The 13,849-nt window shown below is 33.1% G+C and overlaps 4 protein-coding genes and 1 long non-coding RNA gene across 10 annotated transcripts; 3 read left to right on the forward strand and 2 right to left on the reverse strand.

Moving 5' to 3' along the window:
- The first annotated feature begins 483 nt into the window (after nucleotides 1-483).
- Nucleotides 484-3,228, forward strand: LOC143145220 (SAP30-binding protein). 2 transcript variants are annotated; one of them, XR_012991642.1, is made up of 3 exons: nucleotides 493-756; nucleotides 1,141-1,260; nucleotides 1,334-1,474. XR_012991642.1 is itself a non-coding variant. In XM_076308392.1 (2 exons), exon 2 carries the CDS (start codon nucleotides 1,320-1,322, stop codon nucleotides 2,307-2,309), a length of 990 nt encoding a protein of 329 aa, XP_076164507.1. In that variant the 5' UTR covers nucleotides 484-756; nucleotides 1,141-1,319; the 3' UTR covers nucleotides 2,310-3,228. The 2 variants fall into 2 exon arrangements, 1 of the variants encoding a protein (XP_076164507.1); XM_076308392.1 differs by having other exon boundaries at nucleotides 484-756; nucleotides 1,141-3,228.
- Nucleotides 3,229-3,570: 342 nt separating this feature from the next.
- On the forward strand, nucleotides 3,571-6,196 carry Lst8 (MTOR associated protein, LST8). 3 transcript variants are annotated; one of them, XM_076310221.1, is made up of 8 exons: nucleotides 3,571-3,959; nucleotides 4,030-4,106; nucleotides 4,198-4,268; nucleotides 4,466-4,527; nucleotides 4,608-4,758; nucleotides 4,871-5,073; nucleotides 5,184-5,326; nucleotides 5,399-6,196. In XM_076310221.1, the coding sequence occupies exons 2-8, from the start codon at nucleotides 4,055-4,057 to the stop codon at nucleotides 5,521-5,523; spliced, it is 807 nt and encodes a 268-aa protein (XP_076166336.1). In that variant the 5' UTR covers nucleotides 3,571-3,959; nucleotides 4,030-4,054; the 3' UTR covers nucleotides 5,524-6,196. The 3 variants fall into 3 exon arrangements, with proteins under 3 accessions (XP_076166336.1, XP_076166333.1, XP_076166335.1); XM_076310218.1 differs by having other exon boundaries at nucleotides 3,572-4,106; nucleotides 4,198-4,350; XM_076310220.1 differs by having other exon boundaries at nucleotides 3,572-4,106.
- On the reverse strand, nucleotides 4,651-10,053 carry Gga (ADP-ribosylation factor-binding protein Gga). Of its 2 annotated transcripts, XM_076310214.1 has the most exons (11): nucleotides 9,519-10,053; nucleotides 9,199-9,362; nucleotides 8,757-8,990; nucleotides 8,497-8,670; nucleotides 8,214-8,433; nucleotides 7,611-7,958; nucleotides 7,319-7,454; nucleotides 6,908-7,212; nucleotides 6,600-6,766; nucleotides 6,189-6,299; nucleotides 4,651-6,099 (listed from the first exon to the last, which is right to left on the reverse strand). In XM_076310214.1, the coding sequence occupies exons 1-11, from the start codon at nucleotides 9,550-9,552 to the stop codon at nucleotides 6,007-6,009; spliced, it is 1,986 nt and encodes a 661-aa protein (XP_076166329.1). In that variant the 5' UTR covers nucleotides 9,553-10,053; the 3' UTR covers nucleotides 4,651-6,006. The 2 variants fall into 2 exon arrangements, with proteins under 2 accessions (XP_076166329.1, XP_076166330.1); XM_076310215.1 differs by lacking the exon at nucleotides 4,651-6,099 and having other exon boundaries at nucleotides 6,267-6,402.
- Nucleotides 9,570-10,931, forward strand: LOC143146182 (uncharacterized). The gene is made up of 2 exons (XR_012991848.1): nucleotides 9,570-10,120; nucleotides 10,329-10,931. It is a non-coding gene; the product is annotated as an uncharacterized LOC143146182 (long non-coding RNA).
- Nucleotides 10,411-13,605, reverse strand: LOC143146180 (uncharacterized). 2 transcript variants are annotated; one of them, XM_076310216.1, is made up of 6 exons: nucleotides 13,265-13,598; nucleotides 12,985-13,047; nucleotides 11,498-12,910; nucleotides 11,275-11,397; nucleotides 11,011-11,176; nucleotides 10,421-10,934 (listed from the first exon to the last, which is right to left on the reverse strand). In XM_076310216.1, exons 1-6 carry the CDS (start codon nucleotides 13,287-13,289, stop codon nucleotides 10,838-10,840), a joined length of 1,887 nt encoding a protein of 628 aa, XP_076166331.1. In that variant the 5' UTR covers nucleotides 13,290-13,598; the 3' UTR covers nucleotides 10,421-10,837. The 2 variants fall into 2 exon arrangements, with proteins under 2 accessions (XP_076166332.1, XP_076166331.1); XM_076310217.1 differs by lacking the exon at nucleotides 11,275-11,397 and having other exon boundaries at nucleotides 10,411-10,934; nucleotides 13,265-13,605.
- Nucleotides 13,606-13,849: the final 244 nt, after the last annotated feature.

A 13,849-nucleotide genomic window follows, 5' to 3' on the forward strand; every position in this document is an offset into this window, starting at 1 on the left:
CACTCTAGAATAATTTAAATTCTTCTAGCTTAAACTATGTTTATTGTAACGAAAACGCTTATATGCAGTTAGGATACATTCCTTAAAAATGTTATTAGAAGCATTGTTTGCAACGTTTATTCTATATCTCGTTTGTGCTAAAGCCACAGAGTATTTTGTCTTTGGATATGGTTCTCCAAATCACAATTCCTAAACAGAGAGTGTATTGTAAAACTATTAATTTTTCACGAAGTTAGTATTTCAGTTTGTGCGACCCCAACTCTCGTAAGTTCAACCGACTATTCTATATCTTGTCCGTGACTCTAATTTGATCTCTCCTCGTCGCGTGAGTTGTATGATAAATTCTTTCATTGAATGCTAGCTCTACTTTATCTCACATGTGTGGTAATACGTTCGCTTGGTCACGAGGTTGATACTTCAGTTTTTTGTCATACAACCACAAACTTTCATAAGATATGAGGACTATCTTATAGCTCGTCTATGACGAGTTTCAAATTTTGATAGTTTAGTTGTAATCTTCGGTGGAATACAGTGTTCATTGCTATTAAGTTTGCGCATGCGCCTTAGTGACGTTAATGAAGAAAAAACGAGGAAGTCAGAATACGCTGGAATATGCCACAGTATGCGCCGATAGCGTTGGATGTCTTTGATTAAAGAAGGAAAAATTAATTGGAGAGTAATGTGTCGTAAGTTTATCGTAATGAACGAAAAGTCAGGTATAGTGTAGACAAGAAGATTGTGGATTCAAATAGTCAGGTTAGTTATGTCTATGACGCAGGGTTTTGATGACTACCAACATAACCTAAAGTGCTTGTCAATTGACTACGCTTGAATTCGTGTACAATACCTTTCATGAAAAATAATTAAATGATCTACATAATTATTGTTCTAATCTAATGGAATTCATTGAAAATTGACGTTTTTGTAAGGCATAACTATGTCACAAAACACTCGTTATTTACTTCTCTCTATCTGTCTTATTTCTGTTTTGATACCTATTCATAAAAGATAGACTGGATATGAAAGGCTGTAATTGGTTTGTTGAATTCAACATATAATGTTGAATTTTTAAACCTCTTGCCTGAGAATTAGATTACAATTAAATGAGAAATCGTATATTTGTAATTCCATTTGTTTCAGATACGGTATAGTAATAAACATTCCAACAAACATTGGGGCATAGTTAAAGTCAATATATAAGGCATATTTGTGTACATAATAGCCCCACAACTAAAAGGCATACAACTCGACGCTAGACCGGTGAGTTCCAACACAAAATATTGCTTGGTAGTACGGCGGACACTCAAAGCCAACTAACCATGTCTGTACAAAGTGTTGCTCTGGCATCTCTCACGGCCACCTATACCGACTCGGAGGGCGAAGACGGGGTGGAAGACGACCTTCAGGAGAATTCGAACACTCCCCAGGGGGCCGCCCCGCATAATGCCCAAGTCGGTCAGCCCCAGGCTTTCACCAGTCCCAAATCTGGCAGATCAGCCTCAAATAGTCCCGTCGTTGCTCCCAGCGTCGGTGGCAAGTCTAGTAACGATTTGTCAAATGCGCCCACCTTAGTGACAGACGTGACGTCTAAGGTGCAGAGATTGGTTTCGTATTTTGATGACACGATAGTCTCCGACGACGAGGGAGTGCTGCAGACACCAGTCGATGGACAGCCTTCTGAGAATGGAAGGCTTTCCTCGATTACTGAACGCTCTCCCTCTTGTCAAGGAGAATTAGTTTCAGATAGCGAGGTCGATCCATATGGCGTGACTATACCACCAGAACCACTGGGACAGTGTCCTGTGGAGTTACAGGAGAAGATAATGAAACTTTTTAGGAAAATGGAGAGTGGCGGTTTGGACATGAATAAAGTTATACAACAAAGAAAGGATTTTAGAAATCCATCTATTTATGAAAAACTTATTCAGTTTTGTAGCATCAACGAATTGGGCACCAATTATCCTCTGGATAGATTTGATCCATTCAAGTGGGGTAAAGACTCTTACTACGAAGAACTCGCTAAGGTACAAAAGGCTGAAATGGATAAACTTGAAAAAGCTAGGAAAGAAAAAACAAAAATTGAAATTGTTTCTGGCACGGCGAAGCGACCCAATAGTTCTAGTGTGACCGAAGACGATGCCAAGAAAAGAAAGAGTAAATGGGATCAAGTGGCAACGGGAGCCACTGCCTCCGTAAAGCCTACCGTTTTATTGTCTCAACCGACTCTTACTACCTTAACGTCATCTGCGACTGGCACCAAAGCGACGGTAATATCGGCTTTCGGATCTTTACCAAAGAAAAGACTGTAACATATTTTGTAAATCATTTGTAAATATCACTTCTTTTAAAAAAACAACATTTCATCCTTCATTTAAGGTTTTATCATAAACACGGAAGTAATAGTTCATTTTGTGAAGTATACTTGTACACACTTAATGTGCGATCGTACATACATACAACCATGTATTACCTGTAAGTCTGCTTTGTCAGATTTGTTTGTTGGTTTTACCGATTATTCGTTCGACACATAATTTCATGCGTGTGCGATGTACTATTGATATAAGATTGCATCAATCAGTAGCATAATTATCGTCGGAGCAATGTACCTACAGTAACACGGTAGAGCGTTAAGCGCTGATTGAATATATAGAAATTTAAAAAAAAATTAGAAGCTAAAAAAGAGAAATATGGGGTTCACACAGTAGCAAAACGAGGTTGCGATTAAATTAAAACGAAACGTCGATTAACTTTTATCTTGAATAAATTTTTTTTCTATAAGCAACATTTCATATGCAAAATATATGTTTCAAATTAATGTCTATTTTTATAGTTTCTTTACATCAGTAACATTTTTTGTTGTTAGTAATTTGAAGAAGTAATAGAAACTAAAAGAAGACAAACAATTAGAATTTGGGGGAAATGTTTTTGTATGTAAATGTGTACACCTGTAGGTATGTACATTGCATGCTCACCGATGAACATTCTTGAAATACTTCATTTCATGCGTCATTGAACGTTGAAATATTGTAAAATACGCATACTGTAACATGTGCTGCCATTGCAACAAACTTGAAAATCAATCAAATTTTTTCCACTTTGGACTGACGCGAAGAAAATAAACCTTATTTGTAACCATAATCTCCAAGGAACAATGTTAATAATTATTAAACGCGGATTAGGGTTTAATTTCTTGTAAGTCTAAATAAACGATTCCTAGTTGTACTTTTATACGAAAGATTTGTTTCCTTGACAATGTAGTCTCATATCCTATTAATGCGTACGATAGTTATAATTTTCGAATAAAATTTGTGCTTATTAATCAGATGTTGCTTAAAATTATAAGGAATAGAATTTTTTATTTTAAAATTAAGTATTACTACATAACTTCATGTATTTTTTGAGTATCGTTAAAGTTCAAGAGTTGGTATTTCCGAAGGTAATGATTTAATGAAAAAAATGCATTAAATACTAACGGTTGAAAAACTAAACACACTAAACTTTTAGAAGTGTTATATGCGATGTAGGTGCAGTGTGTTTGTATTCAAACATCCTAGTTGAATGGGATTGTTCAATGTTTGGTATCAGATGGTATTGGTACTATTAGTGTAAAGCATCTGCATTGCATTTCTTCTTGCTCGGCTAAGTTTTAAATTTTCAATAATATAAACGAATGTGAATGAATTATTTCTCTTAAAAAACAAATTTTTTCTATATGACACATTTTACTGTTGAATGTTTCCACTCTAGCTCTTCAATTACTTTCGTGATAGGAGTTATATATTTCTAGTGAGAGAAATCTTTACTTGTGACATAACCTCTAATCTGGAATTGTTAATTCATTTATACTGAGCGTATCCAAAGATACGCAGTTATAAATATATTGTATCTAAGCCATTAAATACGAGGAAAAAGAAAATCATATAAAGCAGGGTGAAAATATCAAAAAAGGAATACAAGAAGTTACGATTACATTTTTATCAATGACCGTGGACAGTAGTTACAGTAAAGAACAAGTTATTCTTGTAACAGGTGGCTACGATCATACTATCAAAATATGGCAGCCCCACACAGGAGTTTGTCAACGTATTTTAGAACACTCGGATTCGGTATTCTGATTCATGTTCATTCTTAATAATGAATTCTATTATAAATTTTATATTTTTTCTTGAAAATTTTTATTCATTTGCATATTTTTAGCAAGTAAACGCTTTGAATATTACACCAGAGAAATATGGGATTGCTGCTGCTGGCTATCAGCATATAAGAATGTACGACTTAATTTCCGACAATCCAAATCCAATTATTAATTATGAAGGAGTATTGAAAAACATTACAGGCTTGGGTTTCCAGGTGTTTTATCCATTATAATTACTCTGTCGAACAACATAGATGACGTATTAAATGTTTGCAATTGATTCTAATGCAACAATATCATGAAACTATTAGTACATTTTACTGTGCATAGGAAAATGGTAACTGGATGTATACTGGAGGTGAAGATTGTACCGCTCGAATCTGGGATCTCAGGTAGGTATTTAACATTAAATATTGTGTAGTTTTGCTTCTAGATGTGTTTATATATTGTAATAATATTAATAATAATACAGGATGAGCAGCTTTCATTGCCAAAGAGTATTTCAAGGGCCTGCTCCTGTGAATTGTGTATGTTTACATCCTAATCAAGCAGAACTTATTGTCGGTGATCAAAGTGGCGTTATACATTTATGGGATTTACGTTCAGATCACAATGAACAGTTGGTAAAAACCTATAAAGTTACTTTAAAAGTAGCTAGGAAACAGTTAATAACACATCAATCAATTATATTTGATTTAATCAAGATTTGTAGATATAATTATGTTCTGTTTAAAGATACCAGAGGCTGAAGCATCTGTGCAAGATATCGCAATCGATCAAGACGGTACATACATGGCAGCAGTGAATAACAAAGGTCATTGTTACATTTGGACACTCACAGGTGGCGTCGGTGAAGAGCCTACACGCCTCAATCCTCGTCAGAAGCTTTTAGCTCATAAACGTTACGCTCTTCGATGCAAGTTTAGTCCTGATTCTACGTAAGAAGTATACCGTATCTATCTCGTGCAATTTGCATATCGTGAAAAATACAGTAAGTTAATAAAATCAAATAAATCTTCATCTTCAGTTTATAAAATATTTTGTACAGGCTTTTAGTAACTACGTCCGCCGATCAGACTGCTCGAGTCTGGAAAACGACAGATTTTTCAGAAGTACAAGTTCTTCAACATGAGGCAAAACGATGGGTCTGGGACGCAGCGTTTAGTGCGGACTCGCAATACATATTCACCGGTAACGACAAACATTCTCGCTTAATTGTCGCTATTGCTTATTTGTTTAACTTTAACATTCTGCTTAATTTAGCTTCATCCGATGGCGTTGCAAGATTGTGGAATGTATCAACGGGAGCCGTGGAACGAGAATATCAAGGCCATTACAAAGCACTTACCGCTCTTGCATTTCGCGACGAAATGCTTTCCGGTTCCTAATAGTATACGTTTTTCTGAATTTGCGAGTGAAAGTGCGAAAGTCACACTTTCATAGTACATCTTACTAACAATTTGTCAATGTTTGCGCATTAAGAATACGATAGGATTTTTCTATTTCTCAATGCTTTTTATTTCGATCTCATTGCGTACGATTTTGTAACGTGTTCTTTCACATTTTATTAAATTCATGTTCCAGTCTTAAAATAGGTTTGCACATTTTTGAACTTGTATACACTTCGTAGAATAATTTATAAATACTCATATAACGTTATTTTTTTCTCAAATGTGCTAATAAACAGAAAAATTATTCTCAATCAAGATCTGATTAACAAAAACAGAAATAATTATAACGTGTAAATTCACCAGGAACAATTTCAATATTCCAATCTTGAAAGATTATACATCTTTTCTTTTAACTATTGGTATGCGCTTTTTAAGCATACTCATTGTAATGACTTAAAAGTAACTGTTTTCAAACATCTTTCAAAGCAAAGGTAACGCTTCTACTTCTCCCATTTCTGTGAAGGTCTCGTTGTCCATTGTGTAACTTAACATGAACTTTAAAGACACTGTTTCCTGCAAAAGAAATTCGTTACCGAATTAATGTTAAGCCAAAACATTGTAAAATTGTTTAAAATTTAAAATAAAAGCTTTCATTGCTTTACCTTGTTAGGATTGGCAATCAACATAATTTGGGTGATTGCTGGTGGAGGAAGAAATGGATTATGACCTGGTAATTCAATTCCGGAAGGTGGCTGAAGTCTACATTTACATTTCTGTAAATTCAAATACAGAGAATCACCATGTCCAAGTGTTATATAGATAATTACTAAAAACGAAAGAATTTCTCGCTCTCCCATTTTCTCATATTTATGCGAACTAGAATTATAATACCGCAGTCAACATTATGAAGCTACCTGATGCTCAAAAAATGATATATTGTACCTTATTTTTCAAGTAGCATACACGCATCCAGAGAAGGCAAAAGCTTACACAACTAGAGATAACGTTTAACACATAATGGAACAATAGGAACAATGGAAAGGAAATAATGTGAATAAACATTTTGCACTTACTTTTGGCACCACTGCTTGAAACAAATAATTACTAAGTGGTTTTACATTTTTGCTCATTGTTGTAATTACTATAACAAACACATCTTCTCTTGGATTGTCTCGAGCAAAATGAAGCACAACAGTTATACCATTTTTTTCTTCCATTACTGTTATAGGTGGATTAATACCTATCAAAAAAATACTAAAATGTATAATTTTTAAAGAATTTGATTAAATTTAATTCATCACAGCTATTTAATCGCATTAAGTTTCTAATAAAAATGTTTCTATGATCTTAATAAGAAAATAAATGTACGAGTAGCGAGTACCTGGTTTAATATCTTGAAGACTAACATTTATGTGAGTCAAGGGTTTGATCTCAGGTTCTATACAAACAGTATTTTCTGTCTCTGATGTCTTTTCAATTACAGAGTGAAAAATGGGGAGGGACAAGGGAGGTAAAAGATTTTGACTATCGGTCGATTCAAACTGAGCACTGATCGGTTTGCTGTCTTTTGCATTTGCAACGTCCAACGAACCAGAAAAATGCGAAGAACCGCTATGAGGAAGAATAGTCGAATTGTAACGTTCTACTGACGGTTCCATGTGTAACGTACGAGTTACAGTTTGCTTACTAGAAACGTAGAAAGAAAAAAACATCATTAAGAAAATAAAAGGCTTAAAACGATAACGTTTATTTAAAGATTTACTATGTATAGTATATACTTTATTTTACCAACCTTGCTGAATTAGAACGCATGCTTGATATCGTGCCTGATAAACTTTGTTTGAGCAATGACTCTCCTAATTCGTTTAATTCTTCCAGTGCTCTTGCTTTACTGTCTATTTTTTTTTCAGGTGTATTGATTGATTCACCTGACAATGAAATAAAATTACTAACTATTTGTAGTTTCTTATCTGATAATATAATAATAATTATTTATTATGACTAATAACCAGTCAAATCTGCTTTTAAAACATTCTATCCATTCAAAATTTCAATACGTATTAAACATATTACATTTCACAGACCTTTTTTACTTGTAGGTAAAACGCTGATTGGCTGCATAATCATTGAATCAGGTATTAAGAGGTTTGTGTTAGAAACAGAAGATATTTCTAGACTTTCGGATTTTCCTAATGAACTGAAGATATCCCCTAAAACTTCCATATCTGATTGATGGTTTGTTGTCGTTGCATCATAACTCGTATTCGTACTATTGCTTTCAAGAGGAATGTTCTCTGTTGGAGAAGATAAATCTAACAAATACGAGCTGGTGTTGGAGTCCGTTTTAGGCTTTACGCATTCACCACGGACTATGACTGCAGTGTACTTTTCAAACACTTGTCCCAATTCATCGCTTGCGGCAAGCACGTCACCTAACGCAGATTATTTGAACATGACGCAATTGATCTCTGCGATCTCCCAGCTTCACAGTTTTGAAATTCTAAGTTGTGACTACATGAGTTAATTAGAATTTCTATAATTAACTTATTGATGATAATATGAATAAGAAATTCTGTGAACGATACTGTTCTTATTTAGCAAAACGATCTCTCATGTAAGACAAGAAAGTATTATCATTATATTCATTCAGGCTGTTTCAACAAATTTCATTATTGTGAAATATTTACCGAGCATTTCTTCGTTATCTTGAGTTTCGTTTGCTAATCTTAACACGATTGGTTTTAATCGTTCACAAGCTTGATGCAATTCCTTCATCAATTCGAGATCTTCTCTACTTGTTTCATTGCAATTATAAGAGTCCAACATCTCTGATAGTAACTTTGCATTGTTATGTACAGATTCTAATTCCATTATCCTACGTGAGTTCAATTGTACCCGCCTTTCATCCTACAAGACAATAGTTAAATTTTCTGACAAGGCTTCATAATCTTTTAAACATTTTTTGCTCACCTCTCTCACCATAGTTTTAATCAGTCTGTTTGCAGCTTGTAAATCATCAGGATTTTTGCTTTGAAGTAATTTTTGCAATAATTTGGATTTCTCCTCATCATCAAATATCGTGTGTTTAGATTTTGACACTTTTGATCCATCCTCTGGGGCACTAATTGTGGATGTTGGATCATGCTAAATATTTATGTATTGTTTACTGTTTATGTTTGCCAAAAAAATGTTAATAAATAGGGTGTATTTAAACAGGCTATAAAACTGACCTCAACAACACCTTGGTTTTTCAACATTTCATAAGCTTCTTTAATTTTTAATTCTCGTGGATAGTCTTTTGTCCATGTTTGTAGTAATTGCAATACTTTTTGACGCACCATAACTGGTGTATCTCCACCTAAATATTTTGGTGAAACTAATCGGATCATTTCATTTAAAAATCGAAATTTACCAATTTCAGCATGGAACGATGATCCACATTTTTGCATACATGTGTCCAATAGCTGTGAAATTATAAAATTACAATTTTATCATGTAACAGTGTAAGATTTTCATTTGTTTGATATTTACATTTATGAAAAATATTAAATTTGAAACAGAAGATAAATAATTAAAACAAAGATTTTGTTGTGCTCTTGATTACTTCTTAGAAATAAAAAATAATGGTATATTTTTAACTTTTATTTTTGAAAAGTTTAACAATAAACTTACAGTAAGGCTTTGAAGAGCTTCAAATTCATCAGATGATTGAATATACAATGCTAATAACTTAGTGCCAACCTGAATGGTATCTGGTTCCTTAGTAAGTATTACACAAAATGCCTCAGTAGCTGCTATTACATCAAGTTTTGAACTTTGTGGGTTAGTTATTGTATCTATGAAAAAATATTATGTATAAAATGTTCATAGATCTCCTATACTTCAGACAGGTATTTGGTAAACCAACCAATGCTTAATGTGTATAACACGAATAAATACCATATAATGTAAACATTTCAAGATTACACCAGAAGTATAAAATTTTAACTTACGTAGTATAGTTTCTAACTTTAGCGTCAAATCCATTTTTATAATGTCACCCGTTACTTCGAATTTAAACAGTTGGGTTATGTTTATTTAGTTGACAGCTACATGGAAAAAACACTCAAAGGTACCATTTTGATCGTATATCTCACAATCTTAAATTCCCCCAGAATTAAATGCGAGGAGCTTCGAAATAATACCAACATTTACGATTCATAATCTATTTGTACTTGTCTTTTTACTGTGATGACGTTCAACAATTAAAAAATGTTCAATCGCCTCAAAAATCGTTTGATACAAACAGCTGTTTGTAACGTACACCACTGTTGCGTTAATCTCTGTAGATTTTTTGAACACTGAGGGACACTTCAATAAACATTTAACGTTGCAAGTGAATATCTACATTAAAAAGAAAGGCTTTTACCGACAATTTTTATAATGATATGAACGGAACATTATTAAGAATTGTATACACCTGACGCAAAAATACCGTTCCACCACTACAAATGGTTCTTTCTAGTGTAAATGCATGCGCGCGCTTACGCCTTCACGGCAAGTTTCATGACTCTGTATGGCTGATGTACATATTTCCTAAGTCAATTATGTGTGTGTAAGTATATGGGCGGCGCATTTGAGTACGTTATAAGCGTCATCTATCGACGAATAATGCTAACTATTCGTTTGAACTTGGACGTTTTATCGTGGTAGCAAGATGAACAAAATATAAAATAAATGTTGCAGCAATATTTTTCATATTAAGTACACAGGTGCTTTTATCATTTTCCACGATATTAATTCAGATTGAAATAAAATTTCAGCGATATTCGGTATAGGAATCAAAATCAAATATGACGAGTATCAATTATTTTAATAGCAATCAGAATCACAAATGAGATATAATACAGACCTCGAGAAATAGAAATATGTACTTTGTTAAATATCGGTAATTTTGGAGCAACTTCTTAGTTGCTCAAACCTCTTGTTCTTAGAATGGTGATTCTAAGAACTACTTCTTGCCTTTACCCACTGCGCTAGTTCGGATTATATGAAATAATTGAAGTTTTGCAAAAAATGAAAAGTATATTTTAATGTATTCGGTTATAGTTTTATTACACGTTACAAGGAAAATTTAAATAGAATCTGAATACATGCGACAAGAACATAAAAAGTCACGAGAAGGAAAGAGACACATTAAAAATATGCAGGCAGTTACTAAGAAGTACAGAGATTTACTTTCCTGCAGACCACGTAATGTAAACAACGCAGAATGTACGACTTTGCGTAAAAATACATTTTATGAATGTTATGTAAAAAAATTGTATTCGTCCTAGAGTTTTATATTTCTGGATTTCATTTGAAGTTCGAAACGTCGATTTGTTCTTACACCCTTCAAAATCGCTCTACTTTTCTGCTGTTGTTTGTTTCTGTAAAAGAACAAAAGAAAATAAATATTAATATATTCATTTCGACTTAAAAATTTCAATGTATTTAAAACTGCACCTTATTAACTGTGAATTACGCTGTTTCATAACGGAATTTGTAGCATCGGTTTTTCTTAACTTAAAACCGAATCGATTGTAAGGACCATTGCGTGGTTCCTTTTGTAAAAGTTTTGCTTCTTTGGAGTTAATCTTGGTTCTTGCCAAATCCTTGATCTTCATGACAGCTGAAAGATAAGTAAAAGTTTGAGAAGTTGGCAACGAAGTATTGTAATGTGTAAAAATAAAATTAGATAATGAATCTCGCAAAAATGCGTCATATTACTCAATGCCGCATGCCTCCTTTCTACTCGTTTCTTTGCATCTATAATAGATTCTGATTTTGTGAACATTCTTTTATGAATTTCAGTAAAGTTTGGAATTTTCTTCGTTGCAGAATACTTTGAATCTAAAAGTAGAAACTGTTGTCTTATCTATTTTTGTACATTCACGATATATATTTTGATAGTTGAAGTAAAATATTTTCAATATAGTTTAACGGAGATTACCTGACGTTTTAATGGGTAATTTGAATGGTGTTAAAACAGTTTCTGATTTGTGACGAAGGTTGGAAGAGAGGGTAAAATCTCCAGTCGCGGAAGTGGTACTATTGTTTAAAGAATGCGATCTTCTGTAGAAGACATTGGTTGGTATTTTTTCTGTATTTTTTTTTGACTTTTTTTTAATCATGTCATTACTAGAATTCTCAGTCTGTTTATTTTGACTACGAAGATTATACATACAATTTGTGTCTGATGGACTTGTAAAATGTACTTTGAAATTTTTCTTTGTCATCTTCTCGTTTAAATTTTCTTCCTCCATACTTCGTTTATTTCGCAATCTCGTTCGTAAGTTTGGAGTCTTAGGCTCAATAAGTTCGTATGTTCCATCTTTTTCTTTCACTTCATTTTGTTCATTTTCTACTGCTACAGTTGTTTCTTGTTGAGTCTCTAATTCAATACAGTTACTTATTTTGAGAGTGTTGTCCGGCGATTGAGACACGTTAAACGCTTTGCGTTTGTTGTTCATTTCATAAAGATGCTTTTTCTCTTTTGGTGTAGATGCTTTTAAAGGACTATCTGCTGTGATTTTCTGCAGTTTAGACGGCGTTTTATTGTTACTTTTATTAGCCTTTTTTTCTTCAAAAGGTCTTTTTAAACTGGATTTTGATAGTTCCAATGAATTATCAATCACAGAGTTAAACATTTTTGGAGTTGCATTAACTTTACTATTGTTCCATAAATTCTTTACCTTCATTTCCATCAGAGATGATGCTGGCGATAACAAAGATGGTGTAGATGAAGTATCATTTGAAAGCCTTTGCAATACTACAATAGGTTTTTTCAAAGGAATTGCATCTTTCATGGAAATCAATCTTGGGGATGTAACTATGTTTACATTACTTGCAATTGTATTTATAACTTTTGTTTTATTAGCATTAGATTTTCTTGTAGGTGTAGATTTTTTTTGTAATATTCTTTTTTCATTGTTGCAAGAAATCCATTCAATGTCAAGTTGTTTAGATTTTGGTGACTTTTTTGGCGTGAATTTTAAATTCAGAGGTTTTAATACAATCTTTGGGGACTTTGAGAACTTTCTTACATCGTCTTTTATTTTTGGGGAAGAAGTACTTTTACTTTTTCTCACTTTTTCTAAAGTAACTTTAAAATTGGTTTGTACACCATACTTTAATAAGCCATGTTGTGTACTCACGTTAGTATCAGATGGACTTGCCATCATCCGTAACTTCTTGTTCTTAAAAGTACGAGATTTCTCTGACTTTATTGGTGACTTCATTGTCAGACTTAACTTTTTGGGGGTTCTTAATATTCTTGAAGAGTTAACAGAATGCATTTTTGAAGATGCATTCCTTGGTGATTGTTTAAGGATTTTAGTAGAAGTTCCATATACATATTCTTCATCTGAAAATGTGATGTCTCTTAATTGTCTTCGAATTTTTTGGAATTTTTATGAATTGTGAAATGAATGTCAATACCTGTACTGTGATTTATATTTGTTCTCCGCCTTCTAATATTGATCGGTGTTTGTACTTCAATTTCTAAAAATTAAACATTTGTACAATAAGTATTAAAGTGAAATTAAAATATAAATATATAACAGAATAAAGGTGTACAGAAATGAGATATTAGGTTAGAGATAAAGTAATTTTGCAAATAATATAGAATTAAGAATTATTTGACTGTATTTCAGAAAGAAGAAGTCTAACAACAAAACGGACTTATGCATACTCAAATTTGAATTTCATTTATGCTTACCTCGTCGTATACGCTTTGAAGACATGCTTTTCTTACTACTATACAAGAAAAATGTAGAATAAAGATATTGTAATAATAACGGATAGTTATAATCAGAATCGGATAGCTTCGTAGACGCAGATGTCAACGTTTTGGTATCTAATGGTTAGTGGCGGTTAAACAAAATTTAATGAACAACGATACTATGTACTATGTATAGTTTGTTACGCCGAACAGTGATTCGTGCCGTGAGAGGAGAAAGTCACCAGCGTCAATATGTCGGTTTTCCCTTTCTCTTTCACAGTCGCTTTCGTGCAACCAGTGTATGCTTGTAAATGATTCTATTCTTATTATATATGCACTGCACAAAAGGTACAAGGTTTCTGATTGGTAAAATGAGAGCGTTTTGCGCGTCCAGTTCCAATCCAACCAAGATGTCTTTCGAGAAAGAAAATGGTCTTAATTGGTACTAGGTCTAGTGACTTTTTCTTGATATAGCAAGAATTTATTTTTGTGGTGTAGAAGGTATTTGATCTTCATATCATGGCAATGATTTTCCCGCGCATTACTAAACTGCTTTGAATAATTAAACAATGGGTATATATT

This window comes from Ptiloglossa arizonensis, chromosome 4 (assembly GCF_051014685.1).
Source record: "Ptiloglossa arizonensis isolate GNS036 chromosome 4, iyPtiAriz1_principal, whole genome shotgun sequence".
In the NCBI taxonomy this organism is placed as follows: domain Eukaryota; kingdom Metazoa; phylum Arthropoda; class Insecta; order Hymenoptera; family Colletidae; genus Ptiloglossa; species Ptiloglossa arizonensis.

Bases quoted from the DNA above. Each gene is read 5' to 3' on its own strand.
- LOC143145220 (XM_076308392.1), top strand. From the start codon at position 1,320: ATGTCTGTACAAAGTGTTGCTCTGGCATCTCTCACGGCCACCTATACC.
- Gga (XM_076310214.1), bottom strand. From the start codon at position 9,552: ATGGATTTGACGCTAAAGTTAGAAACTATACTAC. The intron at 8,671-8,756 runs GTCAGTTTTATA...ATAAATATTTAG, and splicing joins AAAACCAAGGTGTTGTTGAG to CATGATCCAACATCCACAAT. The intron at 8,434-8,496 runs GTGAGCAAAAAA...ATTGTCTTGTAG, and splicing joins TTAAAACTATGGTGAGAGAG to GATGAAAGGCGGGTACAATT.
- Lst8 (XM_076310218.1), top strand. From the start codon at position 3,981: ATGACCGTGGACAGTAGTTACAGTAAAGAACAAGTTATTCTTGTAACA. The intron at 5,074-5,183 runs GTAAGAAGTATA...TATTTTGTACAG, and splicing joins AAGTTTAGTCCTGATTCTAC to GCTTTTAGTAACTACGTCCG. The intron at 5,327-5,398 runs GTAACGACAAAC...TGCTTAATTTAG, and splicing joins CTCGCAATACATATTCACCG to CTTCATCCGATGGCGTTGCA.
- LOC143146180 (XM_076310216.1), bottom strand. From the start codon at position 13,289: ATGTCTTCAAAGCGTATACGACGAG. The intron at 12,911-12,984 runs GTATTGACATTC...TCACATTTTCAG, and splicing joins AAATATAAATCACAGTACAG to ATGAAGAATATGTATATGGA. The intron at 10,935-11,010 runs GTGCAGTTTTAA...GTTCTTTTACAG, and splicing joins CGTAATTCACAGTTAATAAG to AAACAAACAACAGCAGAAAA.